This window comes from Agrilus planipennis, unplaced genomic scaffold (assembly GCF_000699045.2).
Source record: "Agrilus planipennis isolate EAB-ADULT unplaced genomic scaffold, Apla_2.0 scaffold14, whole genome shotgun sequence".
NCBI classification, from domain to species: Eukaryota; Metazoa; Arthropoda; class Insecta; order Coleoptera; family Buprestidae; genus Agrilus; species Agrilus planipennis.
In genome coordinates this window covers 1,787,105-1,810,288 of record NW_020442313.1, presented here as the reverse complement: position 1 = coordinate 1,810,288, position 23,184 = coordinate 1,787,105, and the positions used below count along the sequence as shown (strand labels likewise).

The 23,184-nt window shown below is 35.7% G+C and overlaps 1 protein-coding gene across 1 annotated transcript in view; it reads right to left on the bottom strand.

The window, feature by feature from the left end:
- Positions 1-23,184, bottom strand: part of LOC108737668 — a 155,310-nt gene that overhangs the window by 117,629 nt on the left and 14,497 nt on the right. The window contains exon 2 of the mRNA XM_018470686.1: positions 18,642-19,808. Within this exon, the coding sequence (XP_018326188.1) occupies positions 18,642-19,680 (1,039 nt within the window). The 5' untranslated portion in view covers positions 19,681-19,808. The remainder of the gene's footprint in view (positions 1-18,641; positions 19,809-23,184) is intronic.

Below are 23,184 nucleotides of genomic sequence, written 5' to 3'. Positions count from 1 at the left end.
CGCTTATTATTAGTCACAAAAAATTGTATCACCTATGTTGAGAAATAAAAAAAAAAAATTTTTAAAAACCTTGTTTTTCTTGGTCAGGCCGGAAACTTATCAATCCACCCTCGTAAAAGGATGAATTATGAACAACAAAATATCTTTTTTTTTATAATCTAGTAAATACCCAAGCAATGCCATCATGTAATCGTTTCTGATTCCGCGCATGCTAGAACAGGCTTCTCCGTGGATAGTGCAGAGTAGCTGTAACCAAGTGGCAACTTTGGTTCTGTCTTCGACCGATCCGACCAATGCGGCAAAAGGCCTCGCTATGTACAGCATTAATTGGAATTCTTGATCTAAAGCCTAGATTAGTAATGCATGCAATTAACGGATTTGCACATTTAGGCAATAACTCATTTTTATAGCAGTTACAATCTACCTGTTAATACGTACGTGCTGTACCACGGGACTATACGACTACACAGTGTGTCCCAAAAATAACCGAACTTTATATTTAAATCATACAACATGCAGTGCCATCTATTGCAAATTTGCAGCATTAAAAAGATACATTCATCCTCTTTCAAACGCAGCAAAATTCATTTAAATCAGATGACAGATGTCAAAGTTACAGCCATTTCAATAAAAGAAAAAGTGTGCTAATGTTACAAAACAAAAATGGAACAAAGAGCAAATATAAAATTTTGTCTTAAACTTGAAAAAAAATTCGCTGAGACATACGAAATGATGAAAAAAGTTTATGGTGATGATTGTATGAGTCGTACTCAAGTTTATACGTGGTTTACACGATTTAAAAATGGTCGTGAGGATTTAAATGACGACCTAAGGCCAGGTCGTCCAGAAGCTAGTAATCGTGCTGAATTATTGGAAAAAGTCCGTGAAATCATTGGTATCGATGCAAATTTTACTACGAGAATGTTGGCTGAGGAATTAAATACGAGTAAAAACACTATTTTGAGAATTTTAACTGAAGATTTGGGTAAAAGAAAGGTCTGTGCGCGTTTTGTTCCACATGAATTAAATGAGGACCAAAAAATCGCTCGTGTGGAGCATTGCAAAGACATTGTTAAAACTGCTGAAAACGATCCAGACTTTCTTGATTCGATCATAACTGGTGATGAGTCATGGTGCTTTAAATATGACCCTGAAACTAAGCGTCAATCTGCTGAATGGAAGTCCAAAGGCGAGCTAAAACCAAAAAAATTGCGTTTTCAGAAGTCTCGAATCAAGACAATGTTGATTACTTTTTATGATTCGAAGGGTATTGTCCACAAGGAATTTGTTCCAGAAGGTCGAACTGTTAATGGAGAATACTATTTGGGCGTTTTACATCGTTTGTGGAAAAGAATTGGTCGTGTTAGACCTGAATATCCAGCTGAAGAACATTCCTATAAATGACATAAAAAAATCTATGCATGCGCTGGTTGATCGTTCCAAACGCTGTATTGAGTCTAATGGAACCTATTTTGAATAAATAATAACTTTCAAAGATAACATAATGTGTATTTTATGCTATATCCAAAAAGTTCGGTTATTTTTGGGACAAACTGTGTATCACGAGGTATTTTTCAAGAGGTGATGCCGCCAGTTAAGGATTGCATGTAATAGAACATCCCTAATATGATCGGTTCTGAATTAACCACCAGTGTTAAAATAACATTTTTGTGTGTACCTACCCATTTATGAAAAAAGAATCCAATACGTATGCATACTAGCTGCAAAACCGGCCGTTTCCCAGATGAAGTACATCGTATGCTCAAAGTAGTAATAGACACTTTTCCTATATCTTTAACATGTACATATATATATATATATATTATATATATACAGATTTTTGCACTATTTTACGTATGTACGTCTTATTTGAATTTGCAGTTTTACAACATTCTGGAACCGACCATTATATTTGACTTCGAAAAATATGGAAATATCGACGGAACTCTGCAAGAATTTAACTTTATGTATATTTGATAACAGAAACCTCTAGATAATTCCCTCTTCGCTATTAATTTTTAAGCAGATCGTTTGTTAATGGTTTGTTGACTATAGCTGAGACTTGCTAACGAAAAAGCAATGAACTTCGACTTACATACCTTCAACGATCGAAATTTCTAGTTTTACAACATTCTAGAACACACAATTTAATTTGAATACAATTTAGAGAAATCTGGACAATTCCAGAGAAATCCTCATTATTGCCACACAAATATACACATACTGTCATTCAATACAATCTCGAGTTTAGATACGTCATATAATGTGTTACAAAAAGAAATTTTCTAATAGAAATTTTTGTCACCTACACCTATTGACACTAAGCTCCCTTATTTAAGAATGCAGACCCAGGGGTATCTACCACTACAATCTTGAATGGGTGACAGTAACTGGTTATGGAGAAAAGACTGGACAAACCCACAAACACTTTCCTTATATATATAAAATATACTGATTTGACAACGCGTTCTCATATTACATTTTTAATAAAGTAAACCAATTAATAAATATTACAAAGAAGCACTTACCTAAATGACACAGCATAATTGTTCAACAATAATAATAATATTTAATTTTTAAAACATACTCGCTAATTTTACTGTCTCTTTGAGGGACGATCAAACGAACTGCAGAGGTGAAAACAGAACTATATGGCAGATTATGTAGCTAGTTCAGAATTTTGGGCACGTCAGCTAAAATTATTACAAATGCCACCGAATCACCACTGCCATTCTTTCGACATAACGTACTGCAAAATTTCAACAGGAATTGACCTAGTAGCTGATTAATCATTTTTTATACAATATAAATTAATACAAGGGTCACTTTTTTCAAGTGATAATTTAGAAGGAAAAACCACGTAAATAAAATTATTTTTATTATTAAAAAGTGAACTATCATGACAAAGACGTGATGCATTCGGCACCAGTGAGGTGTTTACAACGTCCTATAGCCCTTCGTATATGGCAAAACGTAGGCCCTCAACAATTCCTTTAATAGTCGAAAGCAAAGTTGAGATGATTTAAATCAGTTGATTAAAATCCGATTTTTTGAAATACTTAAAATGTATTTATTCATAAAAGAAGTAAAACATTTTTAGGAAATCCCAACTAAAATTATAAATGCGAATGAGTCTGTTTGTTTGTTTGTTTGGTACCATTTAACACCTTAACTATTTAACCGATCATCATCAAATTTTGTACACACATTGTCAGAGGTATACGAAAGGATAAAGGGTACCTTTTATCCAGACAAAAAATACTGTTCGCGAGGGATAAAAAATTAGTTTTATATAATCGTCGATAATTTTTGACACATATTTAGGACATCAATGCTAGTGAAGTGGCGGGTAAAACCTATCATGAAGTTTTGTACACACATTTCAAGAGTACATAAAAAGAAATTTGGTACTTTATCCTAAAAAAAAATACTGTTTCCGATAATTAGAAAAAGTAGTTGTCGATAATTTTTGACATGTATTTCCGTTAATAAAAAATTAAAAACTAGCCAAAATTAAATTTACAAAAAAAATCGTGATTATTTTTAAAAAATCGTTAATTCTTAATCACGATTTTTATCAACCTTGGTCGAAAGACGTGAAAACCACTCGATGCGAGATGTGGACGATATGACAATCAAAAACGTATCACTTGAATGAAGGAAGGTCTTTCATCATATTGACACAGTGCAGTCGTGAATTGTCATGGAAGAAAACCACGAACATCTACCGTACAGTCCAGACTTCGCACAAAGAGTGAGTGATTTTCAAAACTTTTTCGACAATAATTGGAAGAATGACAAGAAGGTGGAGAACCCTCTACCACGAATAAAAAATTTCAGAACGCTGCCAATAGACTGTAAGAATTTTTCTGTCGATAATGTGAAAGAAAAATAAATAAAACCTTTCTGTAAGGTAAAAGAAGGTAGAAAAACTGTGCCTAATAATGTAATAATATTTGGGTAAATTAGTTCATTAGTACGGTTTAATGGGGCTAATTGTAACAGAAACTAAACGAAAAGGAAATAAAAAAGACTCACTGTCTTTCTGTCTTTGTAAGATCGTGATTCATAGCCACAAAAAAAAATAAAAAAAACTCTTGCAGTGCATTTTTCAGTCACATTAATTTTCATTCATTTCAAAGGTCTTTTATCTCACTTTTTATTGTTATTATACAACCCCGACCATCTCCCATCATTAGGAGGTCGTCCGCGAGTACATTTGCATCATCATTCGGCCTCCTCACGGTGGTACGTCATGTTAAACAAAAACTAAGGACATTGTGTAACTGCAGCTACACTATGCTGATACATTTAAATTAGAAGTTGGATTTACACGCCAAAAGGATTCTTTATGTCACCAAACCCATCCATTGTTTTAAAAATAATATTTGCAGTGGTTTGTAAAATTGTTTTTTAGATGTTTATTAGTGGTATTTTACTAGAAACTTTTAGTAAGTTACACTCTATAATCATGTTTAAATTTTTGATCAGCTTCGAAAATAAAGAAGAGGAAAGAACGTTTTATTTTCACATATGTTTTTTAGATTATTCTTTTAAGTATGTAACTAAAAATTTTTTAATCCTATTGTCTACTCATTTAATTATCAGGATTTAACACTACAAATTATTAAGGTTTCGGTACGTTGTTTAAAGCATAAATAATAATTTATCATTAATGTTATTACTAAATGATTATTTTGATTATAATATCAACATCAAAATATAGTGCATTTACTTAACACACAATTTTTTTCTGCACCCAATCTTATTTTTTAAACTTAACAATTATATGTATAACGAAACGAATCCACTGAACAGATTCACCATGGATTTTTTAAACATAATCATACACGGCGCGTGACGACTTTTATTCCTAATCCGGATCGGGTTCTATGCTGAAGTAATTTCCAGTCGGTACGAAAATTTGCATTATGGACTTGAGAGAGGATTGTTTGAATGACTTGTATAAATGTTACGATTCGATTATCGGTATCGCCGTAATACGAGGAATGCGCTCTTGGCAATAGTACCTACCCGTACTTTGATAGACGGATTCAAGTATTCACAAACATAATGTTTTTTTCAATGTGTTGGGACCAACTCTTAAAGCGGGCACGAATGGATTCCTGGTTGATGCACCATTCTTTTTACATTTTTACTTGCCTTAACGGTAACACATACAAATTGTTTTTGTTTTGTGCATATCTATGACTAGTAGGTACCTTTCGAATGATATAACTTTCATTCCCGTGTTTTTCATAATAGTTGTAAGAATTACTGAAGAAGTGCACCAGAAGTTTCGACTTTTCCGTATTGGTATTGTGCGAGATGTTTCACCAGTTTATCAAGTCCAGAGTTCCACAATTTTTTTTCGTGTCAACACGTTTAAAATCTGGCTGCTGGCTGCAGTTGGATCATGGTCCAAGCGTGCCCTGCATCGACTGCCTAATACAATCATCACCGTTTCCCCCCTTGTAACAGGCGAGTGAAAACGGACGCAAAGGGAACCCCGATCGATTTGCAAACACACATATTAAGTACATATATATAGACATGGGTTATTGCGAACGTGGCAAGAGTGTGCGTTGCACAAGTACCCACTTATAAATACATACGTGCGTGCTCCTGACGTTTCGAAAGGGAGAGTTACCCTCAGTTACCCTTGTTGTCGACGAACTGCGGATAACGTGACCCACATTCCCGAGTCTTTCTACTTATTGCGACCGCTAGTGCAGCATATGAGGTCTGTCCAAAAAGTATAGCGAATTTTCTGTTTTTTCAAAAATTTATTCATTAATATCTATTTTGTACTCTTCAAAGTAATCCCTCCAACGTTTTTTCTAATCAAAAAATATTTTTTTGTGATCTTGTTCAGCTTCTCCTTCGATGTCGTCATTATCTCCTCAATCGTAGCGTAGCGTTGTTTTTTTATAGACCTCGTTAGTTTCGGAAATACGGTGGCTGCGGCATTATTACTGCATTTGTTTTTGGTCAAAAATTCGAGCACAAGCAACGATGTGTGAGCAGGGGGGTTATCATGGTGCAAAAGCCAATTTTTATTCTTCCACAATTCCACGCAATTCTGGCAGATCATATCATGCACCACGTCCCTGCAATCGAAGAAAACTGTTAGCAAAACCTTCTCTTTTGGCCTAACTTGGCGTGCTATTTTCGGTCTTGGCTCGTGCGGCAGCTTCCATTGGGATGATTGAGCTTTAGTTCCCATGTCATAACCATAAACCAATGATTCGTCATCAGTTATGACCCTCTGGAGCAAATTTGGGTCGTCGCGGACAGAGTCCAACAACTCCTTATCGATATTAATGCGATGCTGTTTTTGGTCGAAATTGAGCAATTTTGGTACGAATTTCGAGGCGACCCGTCTCATGCCCAAATCATTGGTAAAAATTGAATGTCAGGAGCCAATCGATATGTTTAGGCCCTCAGCAACTTCTCTAATAGTGATTTAACTATTGGTCAATACTATTTTCTTCACTTCATCAATGTTTTCGTCTGTGCTCGGGCGTCCGGCACGCTCTTCGTCGTCCGTATCTTCTCGACCCTTTGAGAATATTTTGTATCACCGATTAACGCTGTTTCGGTCCAAAGTCCAAGACAGCTTCACCATATGAAAGGTCTAAGTCGATTTCCTTACCAAACACAGTTAAAACACGAAATAGTAGGAAGTCTCTATAAATGCATTTCATCCTCGATACCTATAGAAAAAAATGGGGACTAAATAATATTGTCATACATTCAAAATTTAGTGAGCAGTTGGTTACTGGGTACCTAGATCATTGCATTATACTGCCTCGCAAAACAAATTAACTTATGATCGATTTTTTAATATTCCACAAAAAATTGTAAACAACTATTATTTTCTACAATAAAATGTCTACCTACACAAAAGATAATTTAGGAACTTTTATCGGTTCGTATAGTCTAATAACATCGATGGGATTACAAATGGAAGGTAAATAATTCCAAATACATATTTGTCAAAACATACATCAACCGATTGATTAGATACTGACTGTCTGGTTTGTAAAATTTGTTGATTGATTTGTCTGGCATTGTGTATCCTCTTTAATTTTTTGATTAAAAACAAACACGGTTATCAGTATTTAAAGAAGTACCTATTCTGATATCAGAACTTTTAGATACAGGTAAATACTATATCCAACTGCTGTAATCCATTAGGTGTGATAAGATTAATAAAATATACCCTCGTACAAATTTACAAATGTATATACGGTTTATATTAAACGTAAGTGTTAAACCACTAAAGGGTTCCTTTGGTAGATACCTTTAATGGCACTTTAGAAAAACATATACAAAGTTTAAAGTTAGTGCCTTCTTCATACAGAATAAAATGAAACTACTGCAGCAAGAGAGCATAGCCTGAGAGTCCTTCCTTACAAGGGAAAACTACGACAAAACTTTCACTATCGACTGGCAGCTGCGTTTGAGGTCACTGACCGTGCGATCAGGTTAACTATGAATGCTCTTCGCCTAGCTCGCACCTATACAATACCTAAAAGTTCATCAGGGGCGTGCGCTGCCTTAAGAAAAATTAATGGCATGACTATTGATACCGGGAGTATTTTTGATACAATAATGTAATAAAACCAGCTTATAAAAGAACTCTACTACTGCAAAGTATTTATTTGAACAACAATAAATAAATTAAATCTGTTCTGGAAATTATAATTTCCATTTAATTTTACGAAAAGAAACTATCTCGGGTGCTTATCTACTCGTTTCTGGAAAGAAATAGTGCTGCTTATTGTTTCATTCTAATTAGTTCTTCAAAAGTGATGATTCAAGAAATGTGTTTAACACCTATGCTTAAAACACAAGAATAATTAAGCAATAAACGGTACTTGGCCTAAATTGATAAATTCTAATAATTCTAAATAATTAATACAGAACTTTATGAATAATACAAAAATGATAAAATGATTTTTCTGGCACTTATCTTTATTTAGATACATTTAAAAAAACTACACTTTATGATGCAAGACGTGACTGAAATTTCGGTAATGCCTAATGTTCGTGAGTTTTATTAATAAACCACCCTGTAAATTTGTCGGTAGTGGCTCTGGCTAGCTGGTGGCTGAGAGGCCTAAAACGCACCCGCGATCAATACTAGATACGCTCGAATAAATGGGGAATAGCAACCGGCGCGGTGCCTCAGCCGACGCCGACGTCGGCCTTCTTCAAGCAGATAGGCTCCAATGGAAAATTAAAGTGAGATAGGCGATCCTGAGATCCCGGAAAGTTCGTGGCATTTCGAACGAATACGGAAAAGGATGGAAAATAACAGAGCGACCACTTCTATTGGTTGCGTGGGAGACGAAAAAATTCGATCCACGTCTAGCCTGAGGGTAAAGACGAGCACCGAAAAAAAAAGGAAAATTCTCGCAGAAGTTCAGTGCCAAATGAATTCCAGCCAAAGGACTGATATTGGCATACTTCAATAACAGCAAAAAATAAAATAAAATTAGATAACCATATTGATAGATGTGAGATTTTTTTAATATTCTATATATGCATTAATAGTTATTTTTAAAAATGAACTAAGTAGTAGTGTCAATAAATATTATTGTAAAATAATTACAATAAATCGCAGTGGTAGTGACAAAGCTGAAACGAATTTTTTAAATCACAGTTATGGATACAGCTGCCATAATGCCAAATGCAATATTTGACAATCTGGCTGAACGTTTAGTTTGTGGTCAACGAAAAAGGCGCTGCTTTATTATCTGCCTAGCTATAATTGAAATTGCTAATCTCTTCAGATTTGCATCGACATTATAGGAGCTATGTAGTCAGATAGATTCGCAACTATTGTCACATTTATCGTCCTTCAGGACCACCTAAATCGACTTTTATGAAACACCCTGTATTGTATGTATTAATATAAAAGTTTCAAACATATTTGCCTATGTTGAAGCTCTAAACTAAAAATTGCATAATAAAACTGACAGTGATAAATCGACACTTCCTTGATTACGCGATAGTTTAATTATTTAAGTAATAAATAATTTATTACATCTCGATCAATTTTATAACGAGTCATATATAAATACTACGCTGTAATAACGTTGCTTCGCGTTGCATTTATCTAATTGTTTATTAAACAACATTCCATTTTGTTTGCGTGATCACTGATCACTGTACCCATTAAAATATTAAATCCAAACAAACGGAAGAGAGCAAGGAGCCATTCATTGGCGTCCACAGTTCGTATAAATGTAGGCAACAGAACTGAGTGAGTATCGCCTCTAATAATGGAACAACAAAAATATTTTGTTACATTTGAAAGGGAAAAACTACAACAGCTTTTTATTAGATTTTTCATACATACGTAAGCGTATTTAGTTTTTATCTAAAAAATCGATCTTCAAAATGGTAAAATAAATAAAAGCAATAAAACGTTCGCCTTAAATAATAATGATATTTTTTGGTCAATTATGTGTATGTCGTATATGTGTATCATGTATTAATCTTCTAATATCTGTGGTTCTATACTAGGTATGTTTGTAATAGAACGCGGTGCAGCTATTTCCTCTGCTGATATGTCTTTCAGGAATTAACTATCAAAACGTCTAATGGATGAACAAAATTGGTTGTAGACGGGGGATCACCTACTCTAGGGATTACTTTTAACCCATATTTCCATTGTAACGAAAAGCAATTACAAATACTAATGTACATGTTGATTAAAATGTCAAGTCTAATAATAATACGGTTTTAATGTAACAATTTTAGGTAAAGAAATGTTGGCTGTATTTTTACGTTTCTCTCAGCCGTAAAGATGAAATGTTATACACCCTTGGACAAAGATTAGGTTGTCGTAATGGGATGTTGTCATGATTAAAATGTTGACACCGTTGACAACAGTACCCAAATTTGGACGGGTACAACTGGTTTACAAATAATACACGTAGTATCTTCGGTGTCATCATAATACGTTTATATCTCAGAATGGAAAATAAACTCTCCCTTTTTCCTTTGCTCCAAACGAAATCGGTTATTGATGACATCAACATTAAGACGCCGCGACGCGCAGCGCCGGCATGGCAACAGTTCGTTAAGCGGCCACGCAACCGATCTGACGGGAACGGCGTCAACTACAGCGTCGACAGGAGTAGACGCGGGACGACGTCGATGAACGTGCTTTTTCGCAAACACAAATCGGAAATCCATAGCGAAGGTTGTAGTCTTTCCACGACGAATGTCGTCACACCACAATCCTTTATAAATTACGGCGATTTATTTTTGCAACTGAATTTATAATAAATTGCTGATAATTTTGAGAATAAAAGGATTTTATGTAGTCAATGACATTTTCTTTTGTTCTGTAGTTCACCTTTGATATTGTGATTAAATTAAATTGTAATTTGCAGAATTTATTCTTCCTGGTCTAATTTCCGTTCAGATTAGGCTGAGTAGGACCAGAATTTCTTTGTGCCTTGTAGATATGTAAGTAATAAAATTCGACCATTTTTTACAGGACTTGCTTATTCGATTTAAATGAAATACATAATCAAATTCCTTGATTTTTCTGAGCTCTTTCCTTAACTTTTAGAAATCCATAACACCACATTCTTTATATATTTCCTGACAAAACTATTCCCGCTTTTTTCATGATTAGGATTATCAAATTTCACATCAATTGCACATTTTTCAAGTCGATCTGTATTCTTACTGTAAAACTCATTTTGATTCCAATTGTAATCTTGTGATTATGATTCGTCAAGAACATTAGAATTGCGATTTAAATTGTATAAACAAAACATTGTTTTCACCATTCGTTATAATAATTTTGAGACATTGTGTTCAACTACCCATCGAGAGGTAATATTCCATACAAAACTGAACCGCATCAAAATCTATCCAATGGTTTTTCAATATTGTACGCTAAAGTTTTCATTTGTACATATTTTTGTATATAAGGTGTATTACTCTAATTCTTTTTGCAAAAAGTATACCAATCTTATGGTAATGCGACAATATACTTCCAATACTCTACTTCTACTTCATTATTTTTACCTGAGGCATGTTGAACAGCCTCTTTTTGCCTTACTTCCTGAATTTTTGTGATTGCGCGTCATTGTTTTATAATAATTTTTGAACGTTAGTAACTAGTGGTATCACAAGCGGGTAAGATCCAAGATACCATACGCACAGACATACCAGGGGGTATTAGTATTACCTACTCAAGTCAGCGCCAGTCGCGACCCTGTTGCTACGACAAGTCGAGGAGCGCGCGGGCACCGGAGCAGTGTCGACCGCGACAAGTCGCCAGTTACCTTGGTTACCGCCGGCAGCGGACCTATATTACGTCACCATTCTCAATGACCCCGAACCTTGGAAAATCAAAACTTCTATTGGTACACATTGCCTCTACAACTCGAACGTAAAACAGAATACAAAAATAGTGTGGCCGGTGATTTTGCTTCGCTATTTTTGAAAAAATAAAAAAAGGTTTGTGCTCCTATGCGTTGCGTCGCTAAATCAACAAAAAAAAAGCAAAAGGCGAACTAATAATTTTTCAAAAATAAATTGTCTACGCCATTTAAAGATTCATATAATTCGAAACGCTTTATGTTCGGCACAAATGTAACACCACCAAGTACAAATTTAATCTCACAACTCAAAATGCCCTGACTTTTATAATAATATTACTGTACTAGCCTTACAACTATCCACCCCCACATCTCCCACAGAACTACCCCTGAGAATTTACATATATCACTTCAGCAACAGTTGAACATCATGTCAACCGTTTAAATAGTTTGGTCGATCTTTGGGAAAAATTCTAGAATATTTTAACGGGAATGAAACAGATGGACATGGACACTTTAGTCTCCACATCTCCCACATACAACTCATCATCATCATAAGGTCGTCAGTCCTAAGACTGGTTGAGCACGTACTCTACTCTTTCCTATCCTGAGCTAAACTTCGCATTTCCCTAAAACTAGAACAGCCCACATCCTTAACTATTTGCGAACAGTAATCTAATCTAGGTCTACCTCTACCCCTCTTAACTCCTGTTTCTGCCTCTAATATGTCTCTGACTAGACCTTCATGCCTGAGAAGGTGTCCTACCAACCTATCTCGCCTATTTTTTATTGACTTTCATAGAGTCCTCTGTTCTCCTATTCTTTCTAATACCTCTTCATTTCTAACCTTTTGTACCCACGTTATCCTAATCATCCGCCTATAACACCACATTTCGAACGTTTCTAACCTTTTCTTTTCCGTCGCGCCTACTGTCCATATTTCGCACCCGTACAACGCCGTGCTCCAAACATACAGCTTTAACAACCTTTTTCGAATTTCTAAATTAACCGTTCGCGAGCACAGAAGTTATATCCCTACTACTCCTTCCATCCTGACTTATCTGACTTCCTAGGTATCTAAAATCAGTCATACAACTCACTCCCACTATAATAGCTTTATGTGTTAACTAATCCAAAGGCAAAAATATAAAGCACTGGATAATTCAAATGAAATTTATCATCATCATAAGATCGTCAGTTCTGAACACGCATCATCACTTTTTCCTATCTTCGCATAACCCTAACACGAGCATCTCTCATCCTTACATTTATGAACAGTAATCCAATATGTGTCTACCTCTATTCCTCTACATTCTTTCTACTTATAATATATCTCTAACTAGCCCTTTATGCCTGAGAAGAGGTCCTATAGTTAGGACGATCAAAATTTGCATAGTTCGCAATAAATTATTATCTGTGAGAATGGACGTATCTTCTTTGTTTTATCCACTTGGGACTCTAGTCATTTGCTGCGTTTGGAACACGTCCTTGTTAAGTTAGGAAATGCTTCATGAGTAGTACAGACAAAGCGGAAAGAGATAATCGAAAAATTGTAAGCGGTCAGAGGTTGCTTAGATACGCAAAAGATCAGGGTCGGCTTTATAACTGCCCGGTTGGAATTATATCTTCAAACAAGCGTCTTGCTTTCTTAAATTCCTGAGAACGTTGAACTTTCTTTAAAGTCCGATGCTGACAACATGCTCAAATTATGCTTGTGTGCATCTCTTTCTGTTACACATCAATTGGTGTAATGTTTTATTCTTCTTTCTTTATTAGTGTCCGCTGCAATTCCTACTTGATATCTTTTTTCTATGTTTAAGGTTGTTAAAGGTATATGTTTGGAGCACGGCATTGTACGTACGGGTGCGAAACATGGACAGTGGGCGCGGCGGAAAAGAAAAGGTTAGAAGCGTTCGAAATGTGGTATTATAGGCGGCTGATGAGGATATCGTGAGTAGAAAAGGTTAGAAATGAAGAGGTATTGGAAAGAATAGGAGAACAGAGGACTCTATGGAAGTCAATAAAAAATAGGCGAGATAGGTTGGTAGTACACCTTCTCAGGCATGAAGATCTAGTCAGAGACATACTAGAGGCAGAAACAGGAGTTAAGAGAGGTAGATGTAGATTAGATTACTGTTCGCAAATAGTTAAGGATGTGGGCTGTTCTAGTTTTAGGGAAATGCGAAGTTTAGCTCAGGATAGGAAAGAGTAGAGTACGTGCTCAACCAGTCTTAGGACTGACGACCTTATGATGATGATGACGATAGAAATTCTCTATAATGTCTGTCGTAAATAAAAGTAGGCGTTCTGTCAACTGTTGTTCTAGTCTGGTTAGTAAGTTGAAAGAATAAAGTAAATGCGACAGTTTTATTGCGGACCTATTTCGCGTATTTGCTATTGACTTCCATAGCGCCCTCTGCTCTCCTACTCTTTTTAATACCTCATCATTTCTAACCTTCTCTATGCACGGTATCTTCATCATTCGCCTGAAACATCGCATTTGGAATGCTTCCAACTTTTTCTTTTTCGTTCCGCTCATACGTTTCATACTCGTACAGAGCCGTGCTCCGGACACGCACCTTTAACATTTTTTTTTTTCGAATTTCTAAATTAACCCTTGACGAGCATAGAAGTGATCCCCTTTTGTTGAAGGCGACTAGACCCTGCCTTATCCTCTGTGTTGATCTCTACTACTCTTTCCATCCTGAGTTATCTGTCTTCCTAGATAGCCAAAATCACTCTTTTTTTCAAATAAAGTTATCATGCAAAGATTGTAAAATCGGTTAGGAAGTTTAAAGTTTGATTGAGAGTGCTTATCTCGGTGTAGCGATTGTCGGGCCGCCAAGATGTTAAGAGACGCTACTAAAAAAAAAAAAAAAAAAAAAACAATTCCAACCCCCTGCTTAATAAATGAGTGACTAATTATAAGACTGGTTGTAGCTGTCTAGGTTTTTCCAAATCAATTTTACAATTTTTGCATACTAACTCCATTTGAATTTAACATGCAAACTAATTTTCGATTTTGACAGCTAATTTACCGCCAATTATCCGATGGTTTATATTTTTGCCTACTAATTGTTTCATACCAACTTCAAAGGGGTTGACTTAGGAGAAGCTCTAAACATTATAAATATGCCTTTTTGGTTTTCTTGTTTGTATATGCATAATCATATAAGAATAGTAAGAAAAGTAAAGAACGTCTCCAATAGCACGTTAATTTCGTCCCTGGTGCGGATGCTACTTTTCACCAGGAAGCAAAATTTTCTTATAATTTAGCAATTATGTTCATCGCGAGAAAAATCGAACAAGTTCTTGATTAAAGCAAAGTAATAGATATCTCACACTATTAGATAAAGACGCCGCATAATTTTATATTAAACAAAGCGTTTTGGGTTATGTAAAGTTGAATGCTTGCAGTTTTAAATTCAGTATAGACCAGCCAGCAAACGGGCCACAACTTTTAACTGTTCTCAGAAAAACTGATAAGATTTTATTATTCTTATCTTTTGAGTAAACCAAACAAGAAAGAATTTACATTGACGCGTACATTATTATTATTATCATTTTCGTTTCTTTAAAGAGCAAAGACCTATTTTCGAGGTTTAATTAAAACAGATAAGAAGTAGACCGCAAAACGTGATTGCGGCTCAATCTACGTTCTTACTAATGTGGTAGATTTGATAATGTTTAAACAGAGCACAACAAAATTAATCCAGACACGGAAAACGAATTACAATACAATGAAAAAGAATATAATGGAATTTAAACTCTTTAATCTGATTATTTATTTTTATTGATTTCTTATTAAATATAATGTTCAAATAATATAAAATTAAATCTAGGTCGGGCATTTTATAAATAGATAAATGATCTAACTGCTATACGCTTAACAAAGTAAAGTTACGTGTCAGAACCTTCAATGTTCGTCGGGCCAAGCTGATAAACACGGTCAGACTACCCTTTTAATAAATTTAAAAATATGGTCGGATAATGCAGGAAACGGTCCCTTCAATGCTAAAATAATACTCCCGAAGAAAAACACAATAAAATTATAGTAAAGGCCTATGTAAAGGCTAAGACTTGACAATCCCGGTTGGGCTTCTGTTTTAGTTCCAAAGAGGTGAGAGAACTTTCAATTGTTTTTCCCATGATTTTGAGGTCGTAGGGATGTTGAGTCGTTGGATGCGTATACAAGAGGTCATTGACCGCCAACTGACCGTTGTGCCGTTTTCTCTAGTTCAGCGACTGCTGTTGCAGCAGCGGCAGCATCGAACAAAGAAACTTCCAGAGTTGGAACAGCCACTCTTCTGTATAGTTATATAAATGCTTTTTTGTTATTGTTATTCGACCTCTTCCTTTATTTTATTACAGGGTCGTCAGTGAGCCGTATGGGCTATTTTAGACATGGATATCGACTCACAACTATGCAATTATTAGCTAGTCTAACCGCTCCGTCTTCCTTCGCGAACCGGTTAGAATTCCGGCTCTAATTTTGGTAAACGATGCACAACGCAACAAGAATTACCTGAGTAGGTATAATATAAAAAAAACATCACTCCGACTTTTTTTTGCTCGGAAAAGAAACAGTCATCTAACACCGTAACGTAAGAAGGGATTAAGTTTTTAGTCAGTAATTTATCAAAACAACCAGATCTCATCAGCACGCCGTAGGTAGTTTCGACCAGTTATCGACTAAATCTTATCGACACTTTGGCGGGGTGTTGATGAGATCAAATAAGAGATCGAAATCGCGATCCACGTGTTTTGATCTTCTAACGTTTCCAAGAGTAAATATTGTACTACAGAATATTTGAAATTGTTCATAAAATCGTAGTTATTTAAGAATAGAATATACATTTATAAATAAACTAGTGACTCGCCCCAGCTTCGCATGGGTGCAATGCTGATACCAAATATATTTTTGTTTTGTTTAGATTATCGAAAAGGGGAAATCTTCAACAGATACCCCCCGAACATACTAAATATACTACAGAATGTCTTTATATACAACATTCACAGTGTTTTTGTCATTAGACAATACAAACTGGCCTCCCGGCCGGTACCGCCGCAACCGCTATGTCCCTGCATTTTAAAACTGTAATATCTTTGAAAATATTCATTTAAATTACATGCTGTAAAGGGCCACATTCATCTATATTAAATGCACAATGTATTTAAAAGTACTTAATTGGATAAGAATTAATGCTGTATTGCCTACAATCGCTTCATGAATATGTCATTATTTCTCATAAAAAGTAAAGGATAAAAATGGTTATTGAGGGTTATCCCTGAGAGATAGACATATACTATCCCGGACTTTCTTGTAGACCCTTTTCAGATGTACAATATTGTAGTACATTATTTTGATCTATCTCGTAGGGTTCAGCCAGCGTTTGCAATGTAAGCGCAAAAAAATGTGTTTAATTACGACATCACATTAGAAACCTCTAAAATTATCAGTGTTTCCCAACTATATTATGCATGTATTATACATATAAACCTTCCTCTTGAATCACCCTATCTTAAAAAAAAAAAAACCGCATCAAAGTCCGTTACGTAGTTTTAAAGATTTAAGCATACATAGGGACAGACAGCGGGAAAGCAACTTTGTTTTATACTATGTAGTGATAAACACACAAAAAAGTGTATTCGTATACGTTTACGAACTGCTAATAAGCCACGCACATGTACTAATTACCATTATGTGGTATACCGGGAAGTCTTCGTGGTAGTTCATGCATAAAATCATAGGAGATGTGAGCGACCAACGTGCCCATGTCTATTTGTTTCATTCCCCTACGTTTTAAGTTTAAAGAATTCTAGAAGAGTACCCGAAAGATCGACAAAACTATTTAAACTGGTGACATGGTCAACTTGCTGCTGAAGTGATATATGTAAATTCATTGAAGTATGGCAGCGTGATATACAGAGGTTGAAAGTTGTGAGCACCTAGCAAAGTAGGTGCTCTTCGGCTGGTGGCATACAAAACACAATTCTGTGAGAAAGTAAGTACACTTCTCATTGTAAAGTATTGTTTCATGTGAAGCAAATGACGAAGATAACAACCTATGAGGTATCATAGAATACTCGCGGTAGGAATAGTTTTTTAATCTAGTCGGAAAATCGTATTTATGGAGGCAAATACTTTCAAACTCCTTTTTTTTGCTAGGTTGTAAGGTGGCTATTTATGCCAATTTCTCCCATTGTATAAGATAAAGCCAGTGACGTCTTGTGGCACTGCGGAATGCAGCATTAGTGCCGAAACAAGGTAAAGTCTAAACGTGCTCAAAATTTTCCAATGTCGGCCCGTATCAATAAAAAAAAATGTCCATTCTTCTTCTGTAGATGTTCCCCAACGTATTGCTAATTTCTATTTTCATCTTTTTAATTGCATTTAAAATAGAAAAAAAACTTTTCTGTTTTAATAACTGAATACTGTAACGAGTGATACAAGTGCTTTTACATCTTTTGTCAATTTCTTAGCATAAACAAAGAAAAAAAGGCAAAGGAGCTAAATATTTTTATTAAATTATTTTTTTTATGTTTCTTTTGGTTTCGACTTTCTTTGCCCAATATATGCTCCACAATCTAACTCTTTCATTCACTTGTGTTTTCTACTTTTTATTGTGTTATGATGCCCATTTACCGATTAATGTTTACGTAACTTACACTTTTTCTTTCTTTTATGTTCGTTCATTTACAATAAGGTACTTATTTAATTTATTTACTCGAGACATTATAGTACTAAATTGTTTAAGTTTACCTTAGACGTTCGATAATCGACAATGTTTACGTTCTCCATCCATGAAACAGTCGAGTTTTTAATGTACTACGCTATTCGGTACACACGTATGTAATCGCGCACAGAACCGGCTTAGGATTGAAAATTATTGATTTTCTTAAAATTTGAATTTATTTTTACCCTTTGCATCTAGTTTACACCCTTCAAAGTTTGGCACTTATTTCTATTACACCTTGTATTACAAAAGACACTTTGTCTACTACTCAGTCTACACCAAATACTAGTTTCGTGAGTTTCAGCACTGTGTAGCACCACTTGTATGGTATATAATCTTTAAATTTAACGTTTGCAGCTATTTCCTAGTTTATGAGACATAGGTAGTTTTGCCTACTAATTCACTTCGCAAACTTCGTTATGGCGCCGTAACAGATGAACTGATTGATGAACAGAAGCGCCAGTTCTTATTTGAAGGAGCTAAATTGCTCTAACGCATTTAATACCAGCTTTACATTCAAAAATTATATTAGATATAAAAAAAAACTCACATGAACTGCTGTCCTCATGAGCCGGCGGCATCGGCTGTTCGCCGTCCTCCTTCGGTCCTCTTTCGCTCGACCTCCACTTGTACCTGTCCCCAGTACGTACCGCACCCCGATGGTTCAAAATCGATTTATTTCGACTGTCACCACTTGCGTTACTTACTCTCGCGTTGACGCCACTGTTACCATCCGACGCGATCACTTCCGAACGGTTATTAGTATTGTTATTATTATTAATAATGAAAGTACTGTTAATTGCAAACGCGTTGTTGTTCACTACGTAACCATACGAGGAAGATCCGGCGTCATCACCATCCTCGTCCCTTAACAACCCCTTTCGCTCCTTCTTGTCTTCGACGACACTGTAATCTACCGTCTCACTCTCGGCATTACCGTAACGCTTACCGACGATGTCGTCCTCATGACCGGTTGATCTTTTGGCAAGGAGCAGGAGGTGATACGACAACCGTTCCGACGACGGAATCGCCCCGCTTCTCGTTCTTATCTTATCGCTGGTAATGGTCGTTTTCGACGAATTGCGGTGATAGTGTCGGAATCTGGGAGTGTTGTTTTCAAGTGACGATGATTCTACGTCCCGGTGTTGCTGCTGCTGTTGTTGTTGTTGTTGGAGCGGCGTGACAAGGGCATTTGACGCACAGCATTTGGTCGCTATCGTCAAAGTTGCCAAGACGATACACAGAACCACGAGCAGGATTGAAGATGACGTTGGTTTCGGACGGCTGGCCGTGGTCTGGAAACCGACCAATGTTTCCGCATACAGAATGGACACGGTAAGGGCGACGAGTAGGAGAAATGACGGTGGAAAGTTGAGTGAAAAAAAAATCCGTTTTCGATCGGCGTCAAAGGGACATGTGAAAACGCGCCAGGGGGGGTTTCGACAAAGAAAAAAAGTTCTGTTTTCGTTGGTTTTGTTAATTTTATTACCTGTTTTATTATAGGCGCCGCAAAAATCTCTACCGAACGCACTGAACGTTTGGATCCAGGTCTGAAACGGGGGCGTTGGTGTAAAAACGCGGACAATCATTGCACGTCGGTACTAATATGTTATGGAAGACCATCTTGATGTAAGGAGGACGCCGGTGAATCACTTTCTTCTTACGAAAACAAGACTGCGACGTTTGCTATTAGTTGGCTGCATTTCATTTACTCCACCTGGAAGGAAAAAATACTTTTATGTGCATGGGTAGGATGGGTACTTATTACGTTTCGGTTAAATTACATTGCGATAATGTATGCAGAATGTAGAAAAAAGGATATAAAACATGACAAATGCGTATTTTATTTATGCCAAGTCTGTGCCTAATAATAACGAGGAACTCGATGAATTTCAGAATTAAATAATACCCATAGTTAATGTTAATATTAATAATGCCAAATCAGATACTGATGAAGTAATTAGCTCAAATTTAATTCTAATTAATTCTACGTTGACAAGTTATGACACTAAGAGATTTTAGAGCAATTCCACCAATGACTTGGTGCAACTGTCGCAGCATTACCTGCATCATTGTCGAAGAAAAAATGGCTAAATATTGCAAGGTCTTGATTTTGCGATATTAATTACCCTGCTCAATCTCCTAATTTATTATTTTACGATTACTGAGTATGGGATTACCTTTTGAAAGTAAAGTGTATATCATATACTACAGGGTATTTCTGAAATAAGTAGCAAGTTTTGAAGGGTGCTAACGGGATGCAACGGGAATCGCATGGTGTGAGTAAAGCAGCGTGGTTAAGGGACAACAATCATTTATAAGAAAATCAAACCAGTTGCAATCCCAAGTCGGTTCTGGCCATGAATTGGCAACGCATAAGAAATAGCGATAACAAGTAAGCAAGCACATAGATGAAAAATGTGAACAGTGATCGTTGCTGAACGATTAATAAAGTAAATAACAGCTTACTATTACGCTACTAGACATATCGATCTTTACACAACCATTGCGATAACAATTAATTAAATAACTACAACACGGATTCTGCAGCTTATGGAATGCTACGTAGTAATGTCGCATTTCCCTACGTGATGCTACCAGGGCCGCACTGAACCTTGACTGTACTTTCAAATACTTTGTTTTGTGGTGTCGTATTACCTGCAGCAAACTTGCTACTTATTTCAGGACAAAATGATTCAGGGGGTAAAAGAAAATGTTCGAGGAAGACTAGAATATTGTGTAAGAAACGAGGAAGCTCATCTTATAGATCCATTGTTTAAAAAAATACAATGATATAATAACAGCATTTGGTAAATGTCTACATGATGGCAGCCACACCCGAATGGGGTGGGAGTGGGTGGGATCGAAAGAGTACTATAAAAAGTTCGTGGCGGTTTCACTCCCATAAAAAGTTATGGGGGTTAGATGGGGGGTGGGGGTAGAGGGGATCGAAAGAGGGTGGTCACCTGAGCAAAACCCCGTAAAAAATTTGCGGCGGTCTCGCCCCTATAAAAAGCTATAGGGGTTGAAAGTTGATTATTTTGACAATTTTCATACACTATAATTCAAATAAAATTCAATAAAAAAAATATTTTCAAGCGGGTGGAGGTGGGGGATCGAAAGAGGGTGGTCACTTGAACAAAACCCGATAACCTAACCTAACCTAACCTACCCTATTGATAAAGATATTTAAATAATGTTTTATATAACTTTCTCATTATTTTTATGTGTTTTTCCATTAGTTTTACCTTTGAATATTGTTTAAGAATGACTATATAAATATTTACATGCCTATAAATGCATAAAAATTGGCATATTTATTAACTTTGAACCCCTATAACTTTTCATAGGGGTGAGACCGCCACGAACTTCTTATGGTACAGTGGTGGGGGAGACCTCCTCTTTCAATCCCCCTCATCCCCACGCCCGGCCATCATCTAGACCTTTACCCTGCATTTAATAAATGTGGATAATATCTAATTTTGAAATTCGTCAGGTTCTTTCTTTCACCCCGCATAATTAAAAATATATAATAATAATCAAGTACAAAATTAACAGGTTTTATTATTTAAATGTCAGAAGCATGTCATTTGTTCTGGAGAAATATTTACGAAACTCTCTGTCTACGTAAATTATTTTAGATTTTTTCCAACCATTTCTGTTTTTAAACATAATTTTATTTTTCCACAGAAATAGAGTCAACTAACAAAAAACTGATCTCCCATGGTGAATTTAATTGTAGTCGGAGTTCTCATGAATATTCATTACTTTAATGTTGAAAAACACTTTGTCTCTAAGACTTTTTTGGTCGGTAAGTTCAATATCTTATTTTAAATATAAAAAAGTAAGTTCATCTGCTACCCGATGAGATTTACTTGTGAATTCCAACAAATCTCTTTCAGTCGATAATTTAAATGGCTCTAAAGGAACTTTATTTAAAAAATGTGTTGACATTCGCCTCAGACTGTAAAGTAAAATCATGCCAAAAACATAATTAATGTCTCTCTTCCAACGTAACAGAAAATAATAATAGCGACGTACGTATTTGTATTTATCTGCCTTAACAAATTGCGATACATACAGCTTTTAATAAAAATTATAAATTCAATTGTAATTCGTGTTCTATTAAATATTAAACTGTTAGGTACTCATACACGACCGGAATTGTAGAGAAAAAAGAAGAAACAAGAGAAAAATAGCAGTCGAATAAAGCCATCAAACCCGATAAAACTAATACAATTGTTCGTACAACAAACAATAAAGGAGTCAAAATAAATGTTGTGAAAACATAGAATTTATAAGATTTGCTGCTGATGTAGTAGCATCAGCTGCGAACCGACACCAACTACAAGAACAGTAGACCAACTATAGCAACGTTCACCTATAGTACAATGCTACATTCAGTGGAATTCAATAATTAAACAAGGTCCATTTACATAGATGGATATTGGAAATGTTCGAGGACAACTATGTATGACAAATTAGGCAGACTTCTGTCACTATATTTACATATACTTCAACCAGTGTCCTCATCAACATCATAGGCTCGTCGATCCTAAGACTAGTTGGGCACGCATCTTCACTCTTTCTTATTTTAAGCTGTTTTTCGCATTTCCCTAAAACTAACATCCTTAACTATTCGTAAACAGTAATCTAATCTACATAGATCTAGTTGTACTCATTTTTACTTCTATATCTAACTAGCCCTTCATTTCTGAGGTGTCCTACCGACTGGTAGACTATCTCGTCTATTTCTTATTGACTTCCATAATATTTCTAACGTTCTCTGTCTACCATATCCTCATCATGCGCCTGTAAAGCTTTTAACCTTTTCTTTGTGCTCCAGACATACATCTTTTATAATCTTCATCGAATTTCTGAAATAATCCGTTTGCAAGCATAACAAAGGCGACTCGACCTTGCGCTATCTATTACTTTACACCTCTAGTGGTCCTTCCATCCTAAATTACCTGATTTCTCAGATACCGAAAAATTATTTTTAATTATTTTCTATTTTCATCCTTTCTCTGCTTTTTCTGCCCTTGCATACCAATACTTTTGTTTTACTTTTATTTATTTTCATACAATACTGT